The 17120-nt window shown below is 44.8% G+C and overlaps 1 protein-coding gene across 5 annotated transcripts in view; it reads right to left on the bottom strand.

The window, feature by feature from the left end:
• The window catches only part of LOC137891711 (ankyrin repeat and IBR domain-containing protein 1-like), a 29835-nt gene that overhangs the window by 9128 nt on the left and 3587 nt on the right, over positions 1 to 17120 (bottom strand). For all 5 annotated transcript variants that reach the window (XM_068736466.1, XM_068736470.1, XM_068736469.1 and 2 more), the window contains 12 exons: positions 16145 to 16445; positions 15044 to 15226; positions 14119 to 14236; positions 11396 to 11604; positions 7402 to 7490; positions 7165 to 7309; positions 6602 to 6765; positions 4754 to 4842; positions 3844 to 3974; positions 2023 to 2157; positions 707 to 793; positions 330 to 396 (listed from right to left, as the gene is read on the bottom strand). In XM_068736466.1, coding sequence (XP_068592567.1) covers positions 330 to 396; positions 707 to 793; positions 2023 to 2157; positions 3844 to 3974; positions 4754 to 4842; positions 6602 to 6765; positions 7165 to 7309; positions 7402 to 7490; positions 11396 to 11604; positions 14119 to 14236; positions 15044 to 15226; positions 16145 to 16445 — 1718 coding nt within the window. The remainder of the gene's footprint in view (positions 1 to 329; positions 397 to 706; positions 794 to 2022; positions 2158 to 3843; positions 3975 to 4753; positions 4843 to 6601; positions 6766 to 7164; positions 7310 to 7401; positions 7491 to 11395; positions 11605 to 14118; positions 14237 to 15043; positions 15227 to 16144; positions 16446 to 17120) is intronic.

Genomic DNA, 17120 nt, shown 5'->3' with positions numbered 1-17120 from the left:
ATTAGTAACACCACTGCAATCAGAATCTGCTGAAATCCAAGCCGAGCGTCGTGTATCAGAACTTGGCTATTCTAAACAGGTTGTAATTGCTGCACCGATGGGGGTTTGAAGCGCTCTAAACAAAGCGTATTCACAAAGCGCCGCCTTCCTGTGAGGTAGACGTGCCTGCTGAATAACAACTATAGCCATTGTTGTGCCGTTAATACATTACCATAACACCTTTGTGTCTGCCTACTTCCAAACCAAACGCTCAGTATCAGAGGAGCAGATTAAGTTGTGTCTAAATGTGTGATAAAGACTGACGCGGTTATGGAACACTGCACACTCACTTCCACTCAAGGCTCGGCTGAGCTGCTCCATCTTCTCTTTGGCAGTTTTTAACAGGCGCTGCTCCAGCTGTTGAGGAGGACAGACGGCGTTAGGTTTTAAGGTGGAGTACAAACGTCTTGAGAAGACTGCCTGGCCAAAACGATGAAGAGAACAACGCTAAAATGATTTGTGCCACAGCAATCGTTGAAAAAGTAGGACAGTCGCCAGGAGTATTGTAAATGTACTGAATACAGAATCAAAATCGTTTTGCGTTACACTGCATTAGCGAGTACGCCCACCTGTGAGGCCATGTGCTCCCGCCGCCTCAACCCCTACATGACTGTTTGAACACGGTGCAAAGCGGACATCATTGAAAGGCAAAGCCGGGCCTGCTCACCTGATAGCTGTGCTCGTGGTTCTTGAAGCGTGTGTAGTAGTGCATGAAGCGGTCGAGTTCCTGAAAGCTCTTGTGCTTCTTTTCTGCCTGCAAAAAAAAAACGGCGATGAGACACCAGTCACAGTCAATAAGCCCATGAGCGTGTTGTTCCCCCTCACGGGGAGAAGAGTCCTCACTCTGGCTGAGAGCAGTCAAAGTGAGCGAGTCGAGCCGCGGGTGAAAGCAGCACTTTGTGATCGGGAGGATTGTTAGCGAAGGCTGAGAGTGAACAACTTCTTTTTAACTTTGGTGACGGTGATTGTGGACGGCTCCGTGGTCAGGAATCTAGACAGAGAGCTTGTGTGCGTGTTCTCCATCTTACTTCTGTACGGTCCATGGACTCGAGCGCTTCCCCGCTGGACTGTACAGAATAAGCACACAAACACACGTACTGTTCTTGGCTGTTTGCACACGTCCACCGACTGAGAGAGAGAGAGAGAGAGAGAGAGAGAGAGAGAGAGAACTAGAGGGAGAGTGAGAGAGAGAGTGAGAGAGAGAGAGAGAACTAGAGGGAGAGTTCAGAGTTTGTGAACAGGAGATGGCGGTGGACTTGCCCACAGTTTGGACAGGACTGAAGCTAAGCAATGTATTGCTGTGTAGGTCTGTAATCATCTTTTTTCTTAAAAGACAGACCACCAGGGGGACGTGAAGGATTCTGCATCAATCCAGTGATGGAACATAATGAGGTTGGTTTCATTTCAGCTCAGTGGGAGGGGTCTTTACTGTGCTTTGCTGTCACTTTCTGTCTGCCGCGCTAGTTTCTCTTCTCTGATCTCCGTGTTTCACAGAGGGCAGAGCTTTGCAAACACAAGACTTGCGTGTGCGTGGAGCCGAGACGTTTCCATCAGTCGGCAGTCGGGCAGCTCGTTGCTCTCGCTCACTAATAGTAGCTGCTCTGTTTCAACGACGTTGGGCTGAAAAAACGTTCACGCGGGCGGAAATTTCAACTGCAAATGTGTTCTGTCGGAGATACAGTGACTTAAAAGATGTGGAAAGAGTAGAAGAGCTACGAGTAAGGAACAGTCTGCTAGCTGCTAGCTGCTAGGCTAATTCATGCGTTGTAAAAATGCTACAGGGATTCAGGAAGTGGCCTGTCTTAGAGCTGCTATGTGAAAACCTTATTTTGGATGATTACAGCACACTGTAGAAGGATTTATGTTAATAAGATGGGACATTTAAGTGCGCTGAAACGCATGATGAATGTGACGTTAATCAACTCGAGCCACTCTGCTTCTTCATTTTGAAGAGAAGCGGCCATCTTTAATGTGTGCGTCTACCTCTTCAGTCATCTCCTTTGACTGCTCCTCCACCTGCTGGATGACTTCGTAGCGAGTGCAGCGGTAGTAGCCTCCTGTTGACGAGCTGTGCTTTTTCCACTCCTCCAGACAGATCCAGCAGAAGTCATACTTGCACTACAGGGAGAGAGCGGAAATATTAGACATTAATCTGTTCTGGTCAAAAACCAGATAGCTAATGATACCAATACTAGTCCAGATGTGCTGGGTGATTTAAATCTGCTCTCAGAATCAGAAAAATAATTAAGGGTGAATGAGATCTTTGAGAGTCCCTCAGCCTTGGACTGAGGATCTACTTGTCTCTGTCTCAATCTTCTTCCCATCTATTATTTTGTTATGAGGTTTGATGGACACAGGCTTCTGTTTGTCTTAGCGATGGATCCTCGCAGCCCGCTGCCACTAGAAGGCACTCAGGCTATATTTGAGATCGCAAGTTCCATTGTGTTTTGTGAAACTACAAAACACTGCAGCCACTCGAATCTGCATCCTATTTGGGTGTGAGTGATTTCTCTCCCCATATAACACAAGCACTTCTGTAGGTGACAAGTTAGCCAGAGCAACACGCAACCCTTCAAAAGGCTGAGACCTCTGTTGTCCTGGAAACACCATGCTTCCATGACGCTTCGGAAGAATCGATACCAAATAAAAGAGTGGGAGGGCGGTTGAATGGAAGGACAGAGAGACACAAAAGGATAGTTTGTGAAATGGTGAGAAATAAAGTGTTAAGCCAGACCGGAGGGAAGGAAATGGCAGCGAAAAGACACAGAAACGGTCCTTTGCAACACTGAGTCCCGTGTTTCCAAGCAACAGGGGGAAAAGCCATTTCTTGCCAGGTAATAACAGGTCAAGAGGCTGAGCTCCTCCGCGGCCTCTCAGCTTGTGAGAGCTGCTCTACTTCTCTCAAACTGATCTCCATCTCTAGTCGGCCTCTTTAACCGGGGTGCAGACGGTGAGAGAGGACTGTCGCAGAGACAAAGGGAGCCTGGCTGTGTGGCTGCTCTGTGCGACTTTCAGGGCCTGCCCCTCCAGCGACAGTGGTGGTAACAGAGATGCAGTCAGGCAGCCTGTGTGATTATCAGCCTCAGTCACCTCAGCATTACTCTCTCTTGTCCATCTGAGGAAGACAGAAGCTGCAGGATGACTACAGGACTTCCCAGAAGACTCGTGGATTATTCGTGAGCGCGGCGGCATCATCAGCTGCCACTTGTAAAATAATCTTGTATAATGACTGCTCGACTTGGCTGATGGCAGCTTGAATGTGATTACTCGTAGTCACCTTCATAATTGTATTACAGCATCATTGCTATAATTACCGTCACCAAAAACTAAAGAGCTTCTGTATCTCCTGTATTGCCCAAAAGTGAATAACCAATAACTGTTTTGTGAGATATTTGAAAGTTAAATAAGGCGTATAATCATAAGCACCTCAAATAGTGCTAGAACACAGCAAAACCTGTCCTTAAGGAACATGTTTTATTAGCCTCTACTTCAAATCTTCGGAGGTTTAGATATGGAGCAGCTTTTCGGGGGACTCGATGTGTGCTTCTAAAATGATTTGAGTGGCTTCATCTTCCTTTCTCGTGTTGAACAAATTTCCCCAGTGATGCTCCCACCTAACCCTCTGTTAAAGCTGATTTAAAACCAGCATGCTCAAATCAAGTCCCACTCAACTTTTGAATCCTGACACCTGAAGCACACCGTCAGTCCCACTCTCCTCCCTCGGCTGCTCGACTCCCCACGTCATTGTGAGACGCCACCTGCAACATCTGGATAGGCGTGTGAAGCCCTCCCACCCCGGCTTACCTTCGCACACTGCATGTGGTTGCAGCCCTCGTTTTTCTGTATTGGCGACTTGCAATTGGCGCAGGATTTGGAGTTCGAGAGCAGCCACAAGCAGTTGGCGGCGTCCTCGTAAGCTTCGCTCACACCAGCCACTGCGACAGGAGGGGGGGGGGGTAAACAGAACAGATAAAGGCATAATGAGACAGAATGAGAAGGACTATTACCACGCCATCTAAACAAGACCACTGCACTGAGTGGGAAATTGTCCTGTCTGACTAATGTGTATTGCTTATATATTTTGCTAACATCTCCCAAGATGCTCATGCCCCCCCCCCCCCCACACACACACACAAACAGCATAATTGGCTGTTATCAAAGCACCTCTGATGTGCCGTTTGAAATGCCAAGATGAAACAGAATCTGGGGAAATCGAAGGAGAAGATGGTTCCAAAGCTAAATAATTGCTTTTATCTGTAACTGTCGCATCCAGGAAGTGGCACTTTGGAAAACATCACATACTCTCAATGAGTGGGTTGTTCATTTTACTTAATAATTCATCATCGACATGGTGGATTTTAATTGGCTTAGTGCTAAACTGTTTCTAATTACTGTGGTTCAGTTCCAGGCAATTTAGCTCCAAATCAATCACCTGACTGCAACCCAACAAATGTGGGCAAGTAAAGGGACCGGCACTTTACCACCAGGTAGCCTAACACCGTTCTATCGGCATTATAATGACTAAGTCTGTTGATGTTGGAGCAGATCAAATAAAACTACAGGCTCCTTAAAACCATTTGGCATCGCGTCTGTTCAAACGGCACAAACACGTCTTTAAAGTTTAAAGGGCAGAATGCTGTGTGGTTTGTAAATGCAGCTGTCTGTCTGAAACGTACCCCAAACCAAAAACAAGTAAATTGATGTCAATACTCACATTCCTCAGGTCTCATCTCGGTGACTTTCTGGAGCCACAGCTTCCAGGTCTCACAGTCACAGGGCTCATGGGCCTCGCCTTGACACTCCCTGGAATATATGCGCAGACAGATTAAGGCGATGCAGGCAGCTAAAGAGATCTGTTGTACGCACACATTCTGTCCCTGGACCACACATAAAAGTGAAGACACACACACACACACACACACACACACACACACACACAGCCGTCTACGACGCCGTCAAAACCTTCGACCACCATCAATTGGCCATATCTGCCTTTCAGCCGAACGCCTTCCTCGTGTCAAGGGAACCATTAAAGTCGGACCTGTGTTACATCCACCTCCATTACCAAATCAATCAAGTCGACTGCACTCCTGAGTAAACAAGACAAGTGAACCTGACGGACACCTTCACACACCATATAGCGAGGTGGGGTGGGTGGAGGTCGTGTTGTGATGATGTAATGCAGAGGACAGAAGGTGGAGGACTACACAGCATCAGGGCCCGTCTGTCCTCGGGCGCGTCGCCAAGCTGACGCACGCATGGAGATAACGTGAGTAGTGACAAATGTATGGACACGCTAAATATATGGACACGCTAAATATATGTACACGCTAAATATATGGACACGCTAAATATATGTACACGCTAAATATATGGACACGCTAAATATATGTACACGCTAAATATATGTACACGCTAAATATATGTACACGCTAAATATATAGACACGCTAAATATATAGACACGCTAAATATATGTACACGCTAAATATATGGACACGCTAAATATATGTACACGCTAAATATATGTACACGCTAAATATATAGACACGCTAAATATATAGACACGCTAAATATATGTACACGCTAAATATATAGACACGCTAAATATATGGACAGCCATGCAAACAAAATGCATCCAAACAGCAAAGGTGTTGGAGTTTAACATTCAATGGAAACGATCCCTGCATGTTGACCCTGTGCATATGGGCACATTAAGTGTTACACATGATTAATGCACAGTTTACACATTCTGTTGTGAAAGACTTAAAACAGATTGAATTATTTTGTGTCCAACAATACATACTCTACGATTTGAAAAATGTTTTTACATTTTAACAAAAGATGTGTTCATTCATCACAGGTTCAAGGAGGAAGTAGTTCAATATTTGGGGAAATACACTTAAAAGGCATATTATCAGTGTCGAGCTCATGTCTGTGCGTTAAGCACGGAGCTTGATTTGGGAGGACTTTAGCCTAGCTTCTCATAGAGACTGGTATTAGCCAGATTAGGAGTGGTATACCTGGTTTTCACCAGGAAATCCTTCTCCTCGTTCTCAGAGATACATCTTAACTCCTGACGGGCTGTCATACGCCTCTTACTCTGGAGTGGCTTCAATCTGGCCACTCTGTTGTTACGAGAGGATCGATGCGGAGCTGTTTTTTGGAGGGATGGTTCCCAACGGAGCTTCAAAGCTCTCTGTTGGAGAGGCCGTTGGATTCTTCGGTGGCTCCCTGAAAACGGCCAATCTTTCCTAGTTACTGGCGCACTGGACTCCAGATGACACTTGATACAGTTTTCTCTTTTTCGCAGTAAAAAAAATATACCTGAGAATGCATGCAATGTATGCAAAAATAATGGCAACAAATTCCACATAATCATACACATATATGGAGAAACACACTTCTAATGTTTCTGTCAGACACAATACATGTCTATTGTAGTACACTCACTTCACAAAAATCTCCATTAATGTCAGAATATTCTAAGTCTTGCAATAACTATAATACAAATAACTACAGACATGTTTTCATTTTCATAAGGTGTGGTACTGACTACTGACCAGCAGAAGAGGTGGCCTTTGCCACAATCTACAGCTGGAGCCCGAAGGAGGGGAAAGCTCAGAGGGTCTGAGGAGGTCCCGGGGCCCTGGGTGCTCAGTCTCACCGCCCTTTCACACCCAGCCTCGGGACACCAGCGGATTGCTGGATTGTTCTCCACGAACGCCTGTCAGCAGAAGGAATGAAGTCCGTTAAAGATATTTCGGTGACCGTATGACACTCATTTCTATCACAACAACATCTGTTACAGGGTCGAAAGCGTCTGCCAGAGGAGAGCAATGAAACAACCCTTTTCCACTTGGTGATAATTTACTAAAGGTCTTTCAAATCTGAAGAAAAAACATGAATCACGATGATAAAAATATGTATACCGCTAATCTTTCAAATCCAATCATTTCTCTCTACTCATTGTTTGCCCCTCTCTGACCTACCATGTCAGTCAACTGGGTTCTTTACATTGAAATTGAACTGCAGGAGTCATGTGCTTATCCCTGAGGGTGTTATCGCTTCAATATGCTGCGTAATGCGCTTGGTGCACGTCTCTGGGTTTTTTTCATCTCGTCACCTTGATGTCAAACAGGAGGTAGCGCCTATCCATCTCTCTGGACACCACGCTCTCTATGACGTCCACAGGCACTAGCTGGTAGCAGTCAAAGGCCGGGCAGAAGATGTTGTGGGCTTCACCCTCCTGGATCTTTAGATTTAGGAACCTGAGGAAGCGTACGTACATTGCAGACGGCAATGAGGTTTACGCTGAAAAACGTAGTAAGGGAAATTAGGCTTAACCAAAAATATGACTCACCCTTCCCAGCATGCTCTGCAGAACTCATGGCCACAGGACATGTCAACGGGTTCCTCGAAGACGGAAATGGAAGACATGCAGATGCCACACTGTGATACAAAAGAAAGCTGTCTTAAGGCCACAGTGCAATTAGCTTCAGTCTAGATTAAAAAGAGTAATTCTTAAAACTCTGTAGAGCAATTCCAAAAGGCCCTCTAGTACAATTCATGTGTTATTACGTCACCCTTTGAATTCAAACGCACACGGCCTTTGAGTCAGTGACAGGTTTGTGCCTGAAATTCAACAACCTTGAGAATAGGCTGTCTGGGCCTTCTTCTCAAAATGTGGCGTAATGTTAAAACCTTTTAAGCCCTAAGCCTATTTTTAGGCCTCTGCTCGAAAATTGCATACCCATACTAAAGAGAGAGCATTTCTCTAACTACAAGGTGTATTTTAATAGTTTTGGTGTTTTAATAAAGGTAACACTTGAGAGATTTGTTCAGATTTGTAAATATCAGTATATATGTTACTGGTTAAGAGTAAATTAATTCTGCCTGAAACATTGAACCGATTCGCCGAAAATCAAATCCCTTCCCCCAGGTCCCCTAGTTAGACAGACCCTTGTTTCTACACGGGAACATTTCAGAGACGCACCGGATACACGTAGAACATATGTTTGAAGGAATTAAGCGGAGATTTACCGGCGATCAACGAAAAAGTAAGGAGCTTTCTATGAATATGATGCATATTGCGGTTTGTACTGAATCTGTGTCGAATTCTCTTGCGTTTTGCTATCTCAGTGGTCCGTGCTAACCGTTAGCTTTGTGATGCTAGCTCGGAGAGCAGCGGTAGCTCGCCGAGTCATGGCTAAACATACGTGATATTGTGGTAAATCTTCTAGTTGCTTATAATAGTTGTGTAGAATTGTGTTTGGAGTTTGTAAAAATGTCTTAGATTGTTTGTATTGCCCAGAATTTATATTTTTTTGGTATATAACATGTACACATGCATAAATGGACTTTTTTCGACGGTATATGCTACTAATCTGAGCGGACCCGAATTCGGCTCCGTCGGGTTTAACAGGTTTTAATATTCAATGCGATGACTAGACCAGAAACCCCTCCGCTGTAGCTGGTTTCATGCTTTAACCACACACACACACACACACACACACACACACACACACACACACACACACACACACACACACACACACACACACACACACACACACAAGGGTAGCTCTTGCCCAAAAAGAGCCCGCCCAGGCCTCCATGATGAGGTCTCATTAGCATGGGATTCAAGGATTACTGTTCTGTCATCAGACGTATTTTCTCACATCCACAGAAACCTGAGACACAAACGGGGACAAACGCACAGTCCCACACACACACACACACACACACACACACACACACACACACACAGGCCTTGTTACAGTGAAAGACTGACCCGAACAGAAGGCATAAAGGAGGCAGTGTACTTCAACAATGTAAGTATTGATTTGTGAAAGAGCAGAATGTGATATAATCAACTGGAACCTTTAAAACGGCCGCTTGAGTAGACCCGGTCGATTGGCACAGTGCAGTTCGAGGCACAAAGTCACAACAAAAGACACTGTCAGCCAAACGCAATCTATAATTTCTCAAGGTAATTGATGAAAATCAAGGCTGTCCGCTTCAGCGACCGTCTATCAACAATTTATTTCTGAAACACTAATGAGCATTCATGCAAAAAAAAGATTGTGTGATTTTCCCCCACAGGTAGAAATGTTATTTCAAAAGCTTAGAAGTCCCTGGTCGCCAACGACAGCTGTCAAAAACATCAAACACACACGGGGGGGTATGAGAAGACCAGCCTTCCATCATTACTGTGTGTATGAATTCTCACTTTAGATGTATGCTCACAGTTAAGTTCTAATGTATGTATACAACACAATTAACAGCATTCATTGCAAACATCACAACAGGCACGGATGTCTTTGCTTGCATTTAGTATGTTAAAAAGTTTGTAATATTGTTTTCCACACTAAAATCTAAATACGTTTTTTCCACTGTAAAATGACAGGAATAAACTGATATTTAACAGCAAATTTGAACACATGTCCGTAGGCCAAGGACAGCCTCTTTGCTCCACTGCTCGTTATCAGACACACTTGATACCTTCATTGACGGTCTTCTATAGCGAGTGGTCGAACCAGACAAATGGCCGACAGCATAAAGGACATCATCTCACATTACATGTCATTATTTCCATCTCGACAACTGCTCACAAAGACGACTGCAGAGGAAAAAGTCAAGCATGTTTGATAACTATGAGGAAACCCCAGATCGGGAGGGCAATTAAACGGGATTGGGGGGGTGTGGGGGGGGTGTGACGACCCTCTTGCAGCAGTGGGTCAATAAGGCTCCATAATGTTCTTGTAGACGAGCAGAGTTAGTAGCACAGCTGTGGAAAATACCCCTTTTTTGAGAGCACACTTGCATGTCTACGACTCACGGGGGCTGGAGTTATCGCAAGCTCACCAAATATTTGTTTTATCTTTGTTAAAACTTGCACGGTGCTTAAATTTGACTTTGCAGGCGGTGCTTGATACCCGTTTATGTTGGGTGTAGAGAGAAATCATTAAGCAGACAGCATGACAGTTCCACCCAACATCTGGGGGTCTCTACAATTTGATTACGCGTTCCCTCATGCTCGGCACAGAAGCAGATGGTCGCTGTGGAATACTCTTACTACCTGTTTTTATTGGCCTATCGACAGTAGAGTTTTATACACTAATAACATTATTTCAGAAAGTATTACAATATTCTCTCATGTTCAGAGCTTACGCCGTAATTAACAAAGCCCTTTGTTCTCCGAGGAGTAGAGGAAGTACTGCTTGTGTTGATGTTGGCGGGCGAGACCACCGGCGTGCATACTAATGACTGCTTGCAATACAATGCTGGGAAATAAAGCAACATTATGCAGAAAGACAGGTGCGGCGTTGAAAATTTAAAGAATTCAGCAGAAACTCTTCAGGACACCGGAGGGACTCAATTTAAATAAACACTTGTGTAGAGTTTTCATGGGTCCACTGCTAGTCTGTGCGCTTCCATGCTAGCTTCATCCTTTGCTGCTGCAGGAGCTTCCCTGGGGCGACTCGTCTTGTGCTTTGAGTTTATCTCTTGGCTCTTCACTGAGAAGTGCGGTTAAATGATAGAATTCACTAAAATGGTGTTCTCATTTAGCACATCTCCAACTCACATTTAAAGTTTTCTTTAACTTTGTTTAGCTGCGACCAGCAGCTCTATAGCTCACTCTGTCGGTCGGCCCACACAAATGTCCCCTCCCTTTGGGTCAACAGTCACACACCGCTTGTCATGGACTCTTTGTGAGGCACATCCTCCCTACAGACTGTACATAAGGAGCGGGCGTGGTCATCGTGACGGCACCCATTGGTTTGTGGACTGCCGGTTTTTTGAAGCCTCATTTTGCCATCGCAATCTTAGGTTACGGACGTCGCCATGTTGTTGTTGTTGTTGTTGTTTTTTGCAACAGATGAACGGAAGTTACCATATTTGGAATGCGGAGGAGTGGCTTAGAGACGCCGTATACGGCTCTGGTAGCGGCACCGACCTGTCAATCACAGTAAGCCCGCCCTAAAGGAGGATGCTTTAGGGCGGCCTGGGGGCGGGAGGAGTAGCCTCCTGCTGGTCAGTAGAGAGAATGCAAGTTTTAAGACACTTGGCTTCACTCGGCAGAACCGGAGGTTGCTGCCTGATCCTTGCACTTGTTCCTGTTTCAATGATGTGGGTTAGCCCTGCCCTCTATACTTAAGCCACACCCTCTTTCATAACTCATGAACCATTTCTTGTAGACACTTGTGGGAGGGCATCACTGTTTTCAGCAGATTGATCGCAGCTATTGCAAATTTGTCCTTGTTAACCTTACATTTATCAAAAGTGAAAAGGAGTTTGATGACTACTGTGTAACTTATGTTTGGCGAATGGGAAGCCGCAGACGTATCTCTCACCAGGGGGGAGTCCTCGTCGGCAGGCATGAGGCTGATTTGGTCTGGGGAGGTGATGGAGGAGCGGGTGGTGCGTGGCGTCCGCGGTGAGGGCAAGGTGTCCCAGGCATTGTAACCACTTCGAGGCGGGTTAGGCATCTGCACCCCTGAGCGCTGGCAGCATTCCCCCGCGTCGCTCATCCAGGCCTCTAGGAGCTTCTCTCTGTCCCAATCTGATGCAAAAAAAAAAATAGACATAATTAAAGAGAGTGAAATGCTAATGCATAAAACCAAACAGAGGAATAGAGCCAAATCAAAGTGCATTAATACACAAATGTAGTAAAAGGCCAGAATGACTAGTTGAGTTGGCCATGTAAAGAAATAAAAAGATTCTAACAACATTGACGGTTTTAACTATGTGATAGGCAGACAGACACACGACCGCGTCACACAGCTCCGATCTAGAATCAGTGAGTAAATCACAGGAGCAGAAAACAAAAGCCTTTGTCCTCAGGAATGTACGCATGGATAAGCATCAAGGGCAGCGCATGACATCATTCAACCTGATATAAAACAACTTCATCTCATCCACACAAAATGTATTAACATAAAAAAAACGTTGTTTTTTTTCCTGTCTTGTGTTTGTAAGAATTGGTAAGCGGAATGCTAAATCCACCAAAGCCCACACAAATTCCTCTCCAGTGGCAACACTACCACCTGAGCCTTCCAACACAACAACATAGACCTGCTGCCATCTGCTTTCCTCTTTCAGAATCGCTGTTCTATCTCCCACTAGCACAAGCACCGGTTGGAGAACTTTTCACTATGAATATTGAATGACTTGTGGACTGTGCCTGAGTCCAAATTTTCTCTGCCAAATATTTTTTTTTTTTTAATAAATCCCCTTTTAACATCGGGAGTGTGACCCGGTCAACTGTGCAATTAGGCCTTTATCAGCCTCGAGACGCGCTTCGCCACCTATCAAACGCCTCGGACTCTAAATGGCCTCGTTAAGATAATGAATATTGCAACAATTTCCCCCATCTCCATTCAATTAAAACTCATCAATGAGTAGGACTCCATCGTCCAGCCTATGGTCATTAAATGGAGTCTGAAATTAAAAGTCCTCATATTTAGTCTTAAATATATAAAATAAAATTGCCAGGAAATATAAATTGTCCAAAGTACAGACCGATCGACAGGCTGGAAAACACCAAGAACTGTGATAAGAGAACTGAAAAAGACTAATATGGAAATGTTAAAGTTTTACAAGGAAGTAATGATAAATAAGTCCAAAACTTCTTCTCCTTGAGATTAACAAAAACCCTGAAATGTTCCATCCCTATTAAACAGACAGACAGCAATCCCATGATAGAGGGGAATAAATAGAGCCCTAATCCGGGGCTCACCCCTCTAATCTCCCAAAAATATGTCTAATATGTAGCACACACACACACACACACACACACAGCTCAACAGCCAGTCACTGAGCCAACTGAATTAGAGAATGTAAGACTGAACATCAACCCAAAAGTGTGACACATCTTTCAAGTCCTCCACTAACCTAATCTGAGCCGAGTTAAATGAAGAGTCTAATGAAATACCTTTGTTTTAAACATTAAAGCTCTTCATGGACATTATCTTAACTGGGTTAAAGACAAACTTCTTGAAGTAAACCATTCACATGTATTATTGCTCTGCTTCACTCACATTTCACTTTTACTCGAACATTAACCTCAGTGTCAGCGTGCCGTTACTTATTTGTGAATAATAAGCAACCTGTTTAGCGTCTATTGAGAAGTATAAGTAAACAAGAACATTGCTAAAAAGTATAAATACTTGTATGTTGTGGCTCAAACAGGCAGCATTCCACTGCACACAATTATTTCTAGTAAGCAAAGACAGGAAGAAAACAAAGTCTTGAAATAAACAAAGTGCAAACATGTGAGCTCCAGCTCTTTCCCATGGTACTGAAAACCAATGTTTGCAGAAACCAGACCTCAGTGTTGTTCTATGTATGAACAGCCGGAGTCTCTGCTGTGGACAGTGTGCTTTATGTTAAATGTCAACTGTCTTAAGTACCCTGATTTTTGAATGTGCCGGTGTTTTCACATATTTGGAGGAAAGGACAAGCCCACTGCAGTAGCATTCAGAGCATGTGACACTGACACTCTCCACTGAGGGCAACACAAGTGGAATTCTTTGAGATAACAAAGGCTGCTCACATCTTTCACTGCGAGCAAATCACTGCAGCGTAGCATGGAGTTTATACGAGATACAGACCCTCTAATCCCAATGCAAACACAGCATGAGACACATTTACCAACAAATGCTTTCTTTACAAGGCAACAGAACAATACACTTTTGTTTATGCTCTTTGTGGAAACAAGAGATATATGCGGTAAACAGAAGGACAGGTCAGGCTTTTTGAAAGCATATGTGTGCATCACCTTGAATTTGAATATTCAGGACCTTTTTGGTATTTTTGCCTTTATTAGATAGTGACAGTGTAGATGGAGAGACAGAGAAAAGGATATGACACGCAACAGTGGTCCCTGGCCAGAGTCAAACCTGGGATGTTTCAGATATACGGGATACCAGGCTGATAGGACGCTGTCTGCCAAGCAGACACTCTGTGTGTGTGTGTGTGTGTGTGTGTGTGTGTGTGTGTGTGTGTGTGTGTGTGTGTGTGTGTGTGTGTGTGTGTGTGTGTGTGTGTGTGTGTGTGTGAGAGAGGTCGATAGTACCATGGGCGCGTAGCAGTGCCTCTGCAGTGAAGAGAGGGGCCTGCAGCATGTCGGCTGTCTCCACTATCAGCATGTCCTTCAGCCTCCGTAGATCCTGAGGACGCAGGCCTTCGTACATCTAGAGAGGACGGCAAAGGAGAGGAAAGGAGGATAGTGACGAGAAATTAAGCAAAGAGGGAATGAAGGAAGGTATGGAGGGGGGGGGGGAGAGAAGTAGAGGAAAGTAATAAAAGAGCAGAGGGAGCAACAGAGGTTGTGATCAGGGGGAGAGGGAAGGGAAGGAATCAGGGTGGAAGTAGAAGGAAAGATGGGGCAAAGGGAAGTAGAAGTATTTAAAGCAAATCAAATATAAGACAATTGCTGATGCCTGACTAGGCCAGTGAGCTAACAGAGTGATGGTGATGGGAGTCACATGCCTTATGGCGAGCTGTTTGTGACTCGTGTGTGTGTGTGTGTGTGTGTGTGTGTGTGTGTGTGTGTGTGTGTGTGTGTGTGTGTGTGTGTGTGTGTGTGTGTGTGTGTGTGTGTGTGTGTGTGTGTGTGTGTGTGTGTGTGTGTGAGAGAGAGAGACCAAAGCATCTACGATGTGGGGGCCTGTGAAGCAGAACTTCAGCCAAAATGGACGACAGACAAATAGGGCCTGGCTCCAAGAGGACACGACAGACCGACACACTCTATGACTGAAGAGCTTTCAGTTCCTACACCCCCTGAGTGGCTTTGGCAAGGTTAAGATATCCAAGGCCTTTTACTCAAAAGAGTTTGATCTGAAACGGCACTGGAATGGACCGAAACGGGTATCCGTCTTTGGGTTTTTCAACAGTTCGGTAGGGGCTACAGAGGAAGTTGACGTTGGTAACGTTGTAAGTGACACCGGTTGAGGGTGACAAACCCAAAGCCGGCTTGCTCTCGGTGTGTTATTCTGTACCTCTCTTCGGTCAAGGGCTGCGTACTCCGCCTCGATACCCTCTGCCTCCGGGGCAAGAGAGAAGACCATCTGTGACTCCAGGCACAGGGCCAGGTCCTTGTGGTGCTGCTTCTCTGCACAGTCACATGGAGTCTCACGGTCCTCGTTCTCAGCAAACAGGTCTGCTTCTCTCTGCACCAGAAACTGAAAAAGTGGAAAACATAGCTTTAAATAATGGGACACACACACACACACACACACACACACACACACACAATATGGCTTGTGTAGTTTGAAACACCTTCCATGACAGAAGCAGTGGAGTGGTGCCAGTAGCTGTGGTGCTGGTCGATGGAAGGGCTACACATATTCCACTTATCTTTATCTATACTGTGAACATGATTATTACTTATTGTCAGTTCCGGGACCTATTGTGGATTGCACTTTGAAATAAGTGTTTTTCCCCGATGGCTAGGGCTGAGCCACTTTAGGTAAATTGAGTGACTTGTTCCATCCATTATGAATATGTAATTTCAGCTTCCCAAACATTGGTTCAATTCCTTCTTTTCCATAAATTACAAAGTTCTCCGTAGGTTTCTCTCTTTCTATCACACCAGACCTGCAGGTATCCTAACTTAAACATTTGGTTTTGCAAGTGGTGAAAATTACATTTTGCTATCTATGCCACTGTACGGATTTCAGGGTGAAATTTAAAAAAAAAAAAACGTTAACAGTGCAAGATGAGAATTATGAATCATGGGAACAAACTCAGTTTCAAAACTGGGTCTTTATAAATTCAGATATTGAGAGACACACACCGGTAGCTTGACTCATAAATGTGACTTTTGCATGTGATGCATCTCGCCCCATGGATGTGTATTGCAGGACATCCTCCCAAAATACACAAGGGAACGGTTTGATCAATCTTAACATGAGAGATGTGAGGAACACATCAGCCACGATTCTACAGATATTCACATTACAAAAGGGCAGACACTGAATCATGTGTTAAAAATGAGGGTTACTCTGGCCCCTTTAATCTTCGCTCCACTCAAATTGCCCCCTGTCTTAGTGAGACTTGTTTCCATACTGTAAAATGTCCACAGGACTTTGAAATCCCACCTCAACACACGTCTTCGTGCCTGAGGCGGCAGCGTAGTGCAGGCAGGTGTTTTTCTTGTTGTCCGTGGCGTTGATGTCGGCGCTCTCGTACTCGCCGTGGTCCAGCTTCGCTCCGGTCCAGGCCAGGATGATCTGTAGGGACTCGGCCCGACGCTGTTTGTCTTCGTATGGCCGTGCGATCCGAGGCCGCAGGGCCCCCTCTGAGGTCAGGATCTGGGGCCCCATGCAGAGAAGGTGCAGCGATGTCTCATTGTGCACGTTCCGCTTGTTAGGATTCCCATCCTTGCTGAAGAGGAAGGACCTAAAAGAATAAGACAGACAGGAAAAAACGTTGATTTCAAACTTTTGCTTATTGGCCCAGAAATGGCTTTGCATGCTAATATCTGGGGCAAGCTAGCATATTTTTTGTTCACTTTGTATTTCTGCTTTGGTCAACAAAGTAACCTTCTAGGGTTTATAATTATTGTCTTGTTTTGTTTTTGTAAGCCTATTTGTAGCCCCCTAGCAAGTTTGTTTTTTTGGCAACACAGCAAATAACACGAAAGCCATTTTATCCTCTGACAAACCCCAGAAAGGTGGCATGTGGAGATACAAATTGCAGGTAAATTATTAGTCTCCGATTTCTGGTGCTTCATGTGGAAACTAGAATCATCAGATTCATATTTATCCGTCTGTCCGGTCTAATATTTTGCTTCCACTTAACCTGCTGAGATTTCTAGTGTTTTTAAAGTAAAGACAAACACACGCAAGGTTGGTAGCTTGTGGGGTGGGAAGCTCTTGGAGCCCCATCCTATCCCATCCCAGCATGTTGCATTCCTGAGAGCTGCTAACAGATGGCTATGTGGAGAGACAGATGGGACAGAGACGTATAGAGACAAAACATGCAAAAAAACGTATCTTACGACGCAGCAATACAGTAATGGAAGCGACCAGCTGATCAGCAACAGAGTGCTAGAAAACATAAGATAAGTAAACC

The sequence above is a fragment of the Cebidichthys violaceus genome, unplaced genomic scaffold (assembly GCF_023349555.1).
Source record: "Cebidichthys violaceus isolate CVI_PGR_0920_01 unplaced genomic scaffold, fCebVio1.0.p SCAF_7, whole genome shotgun sequence".
NCBI classification, from domain to species: domain Eukaryota; kingdom Metazoa; phylum Chordata; class Actinopteri; order Perciformes; family Stichaeidae; genus Cebidichthys; species Cebidichthys violaceus.
Note: the sequence above shows the minus strand (reverse complement) of the source record. Positions and strands in the feature narration are given on the sequence as shown.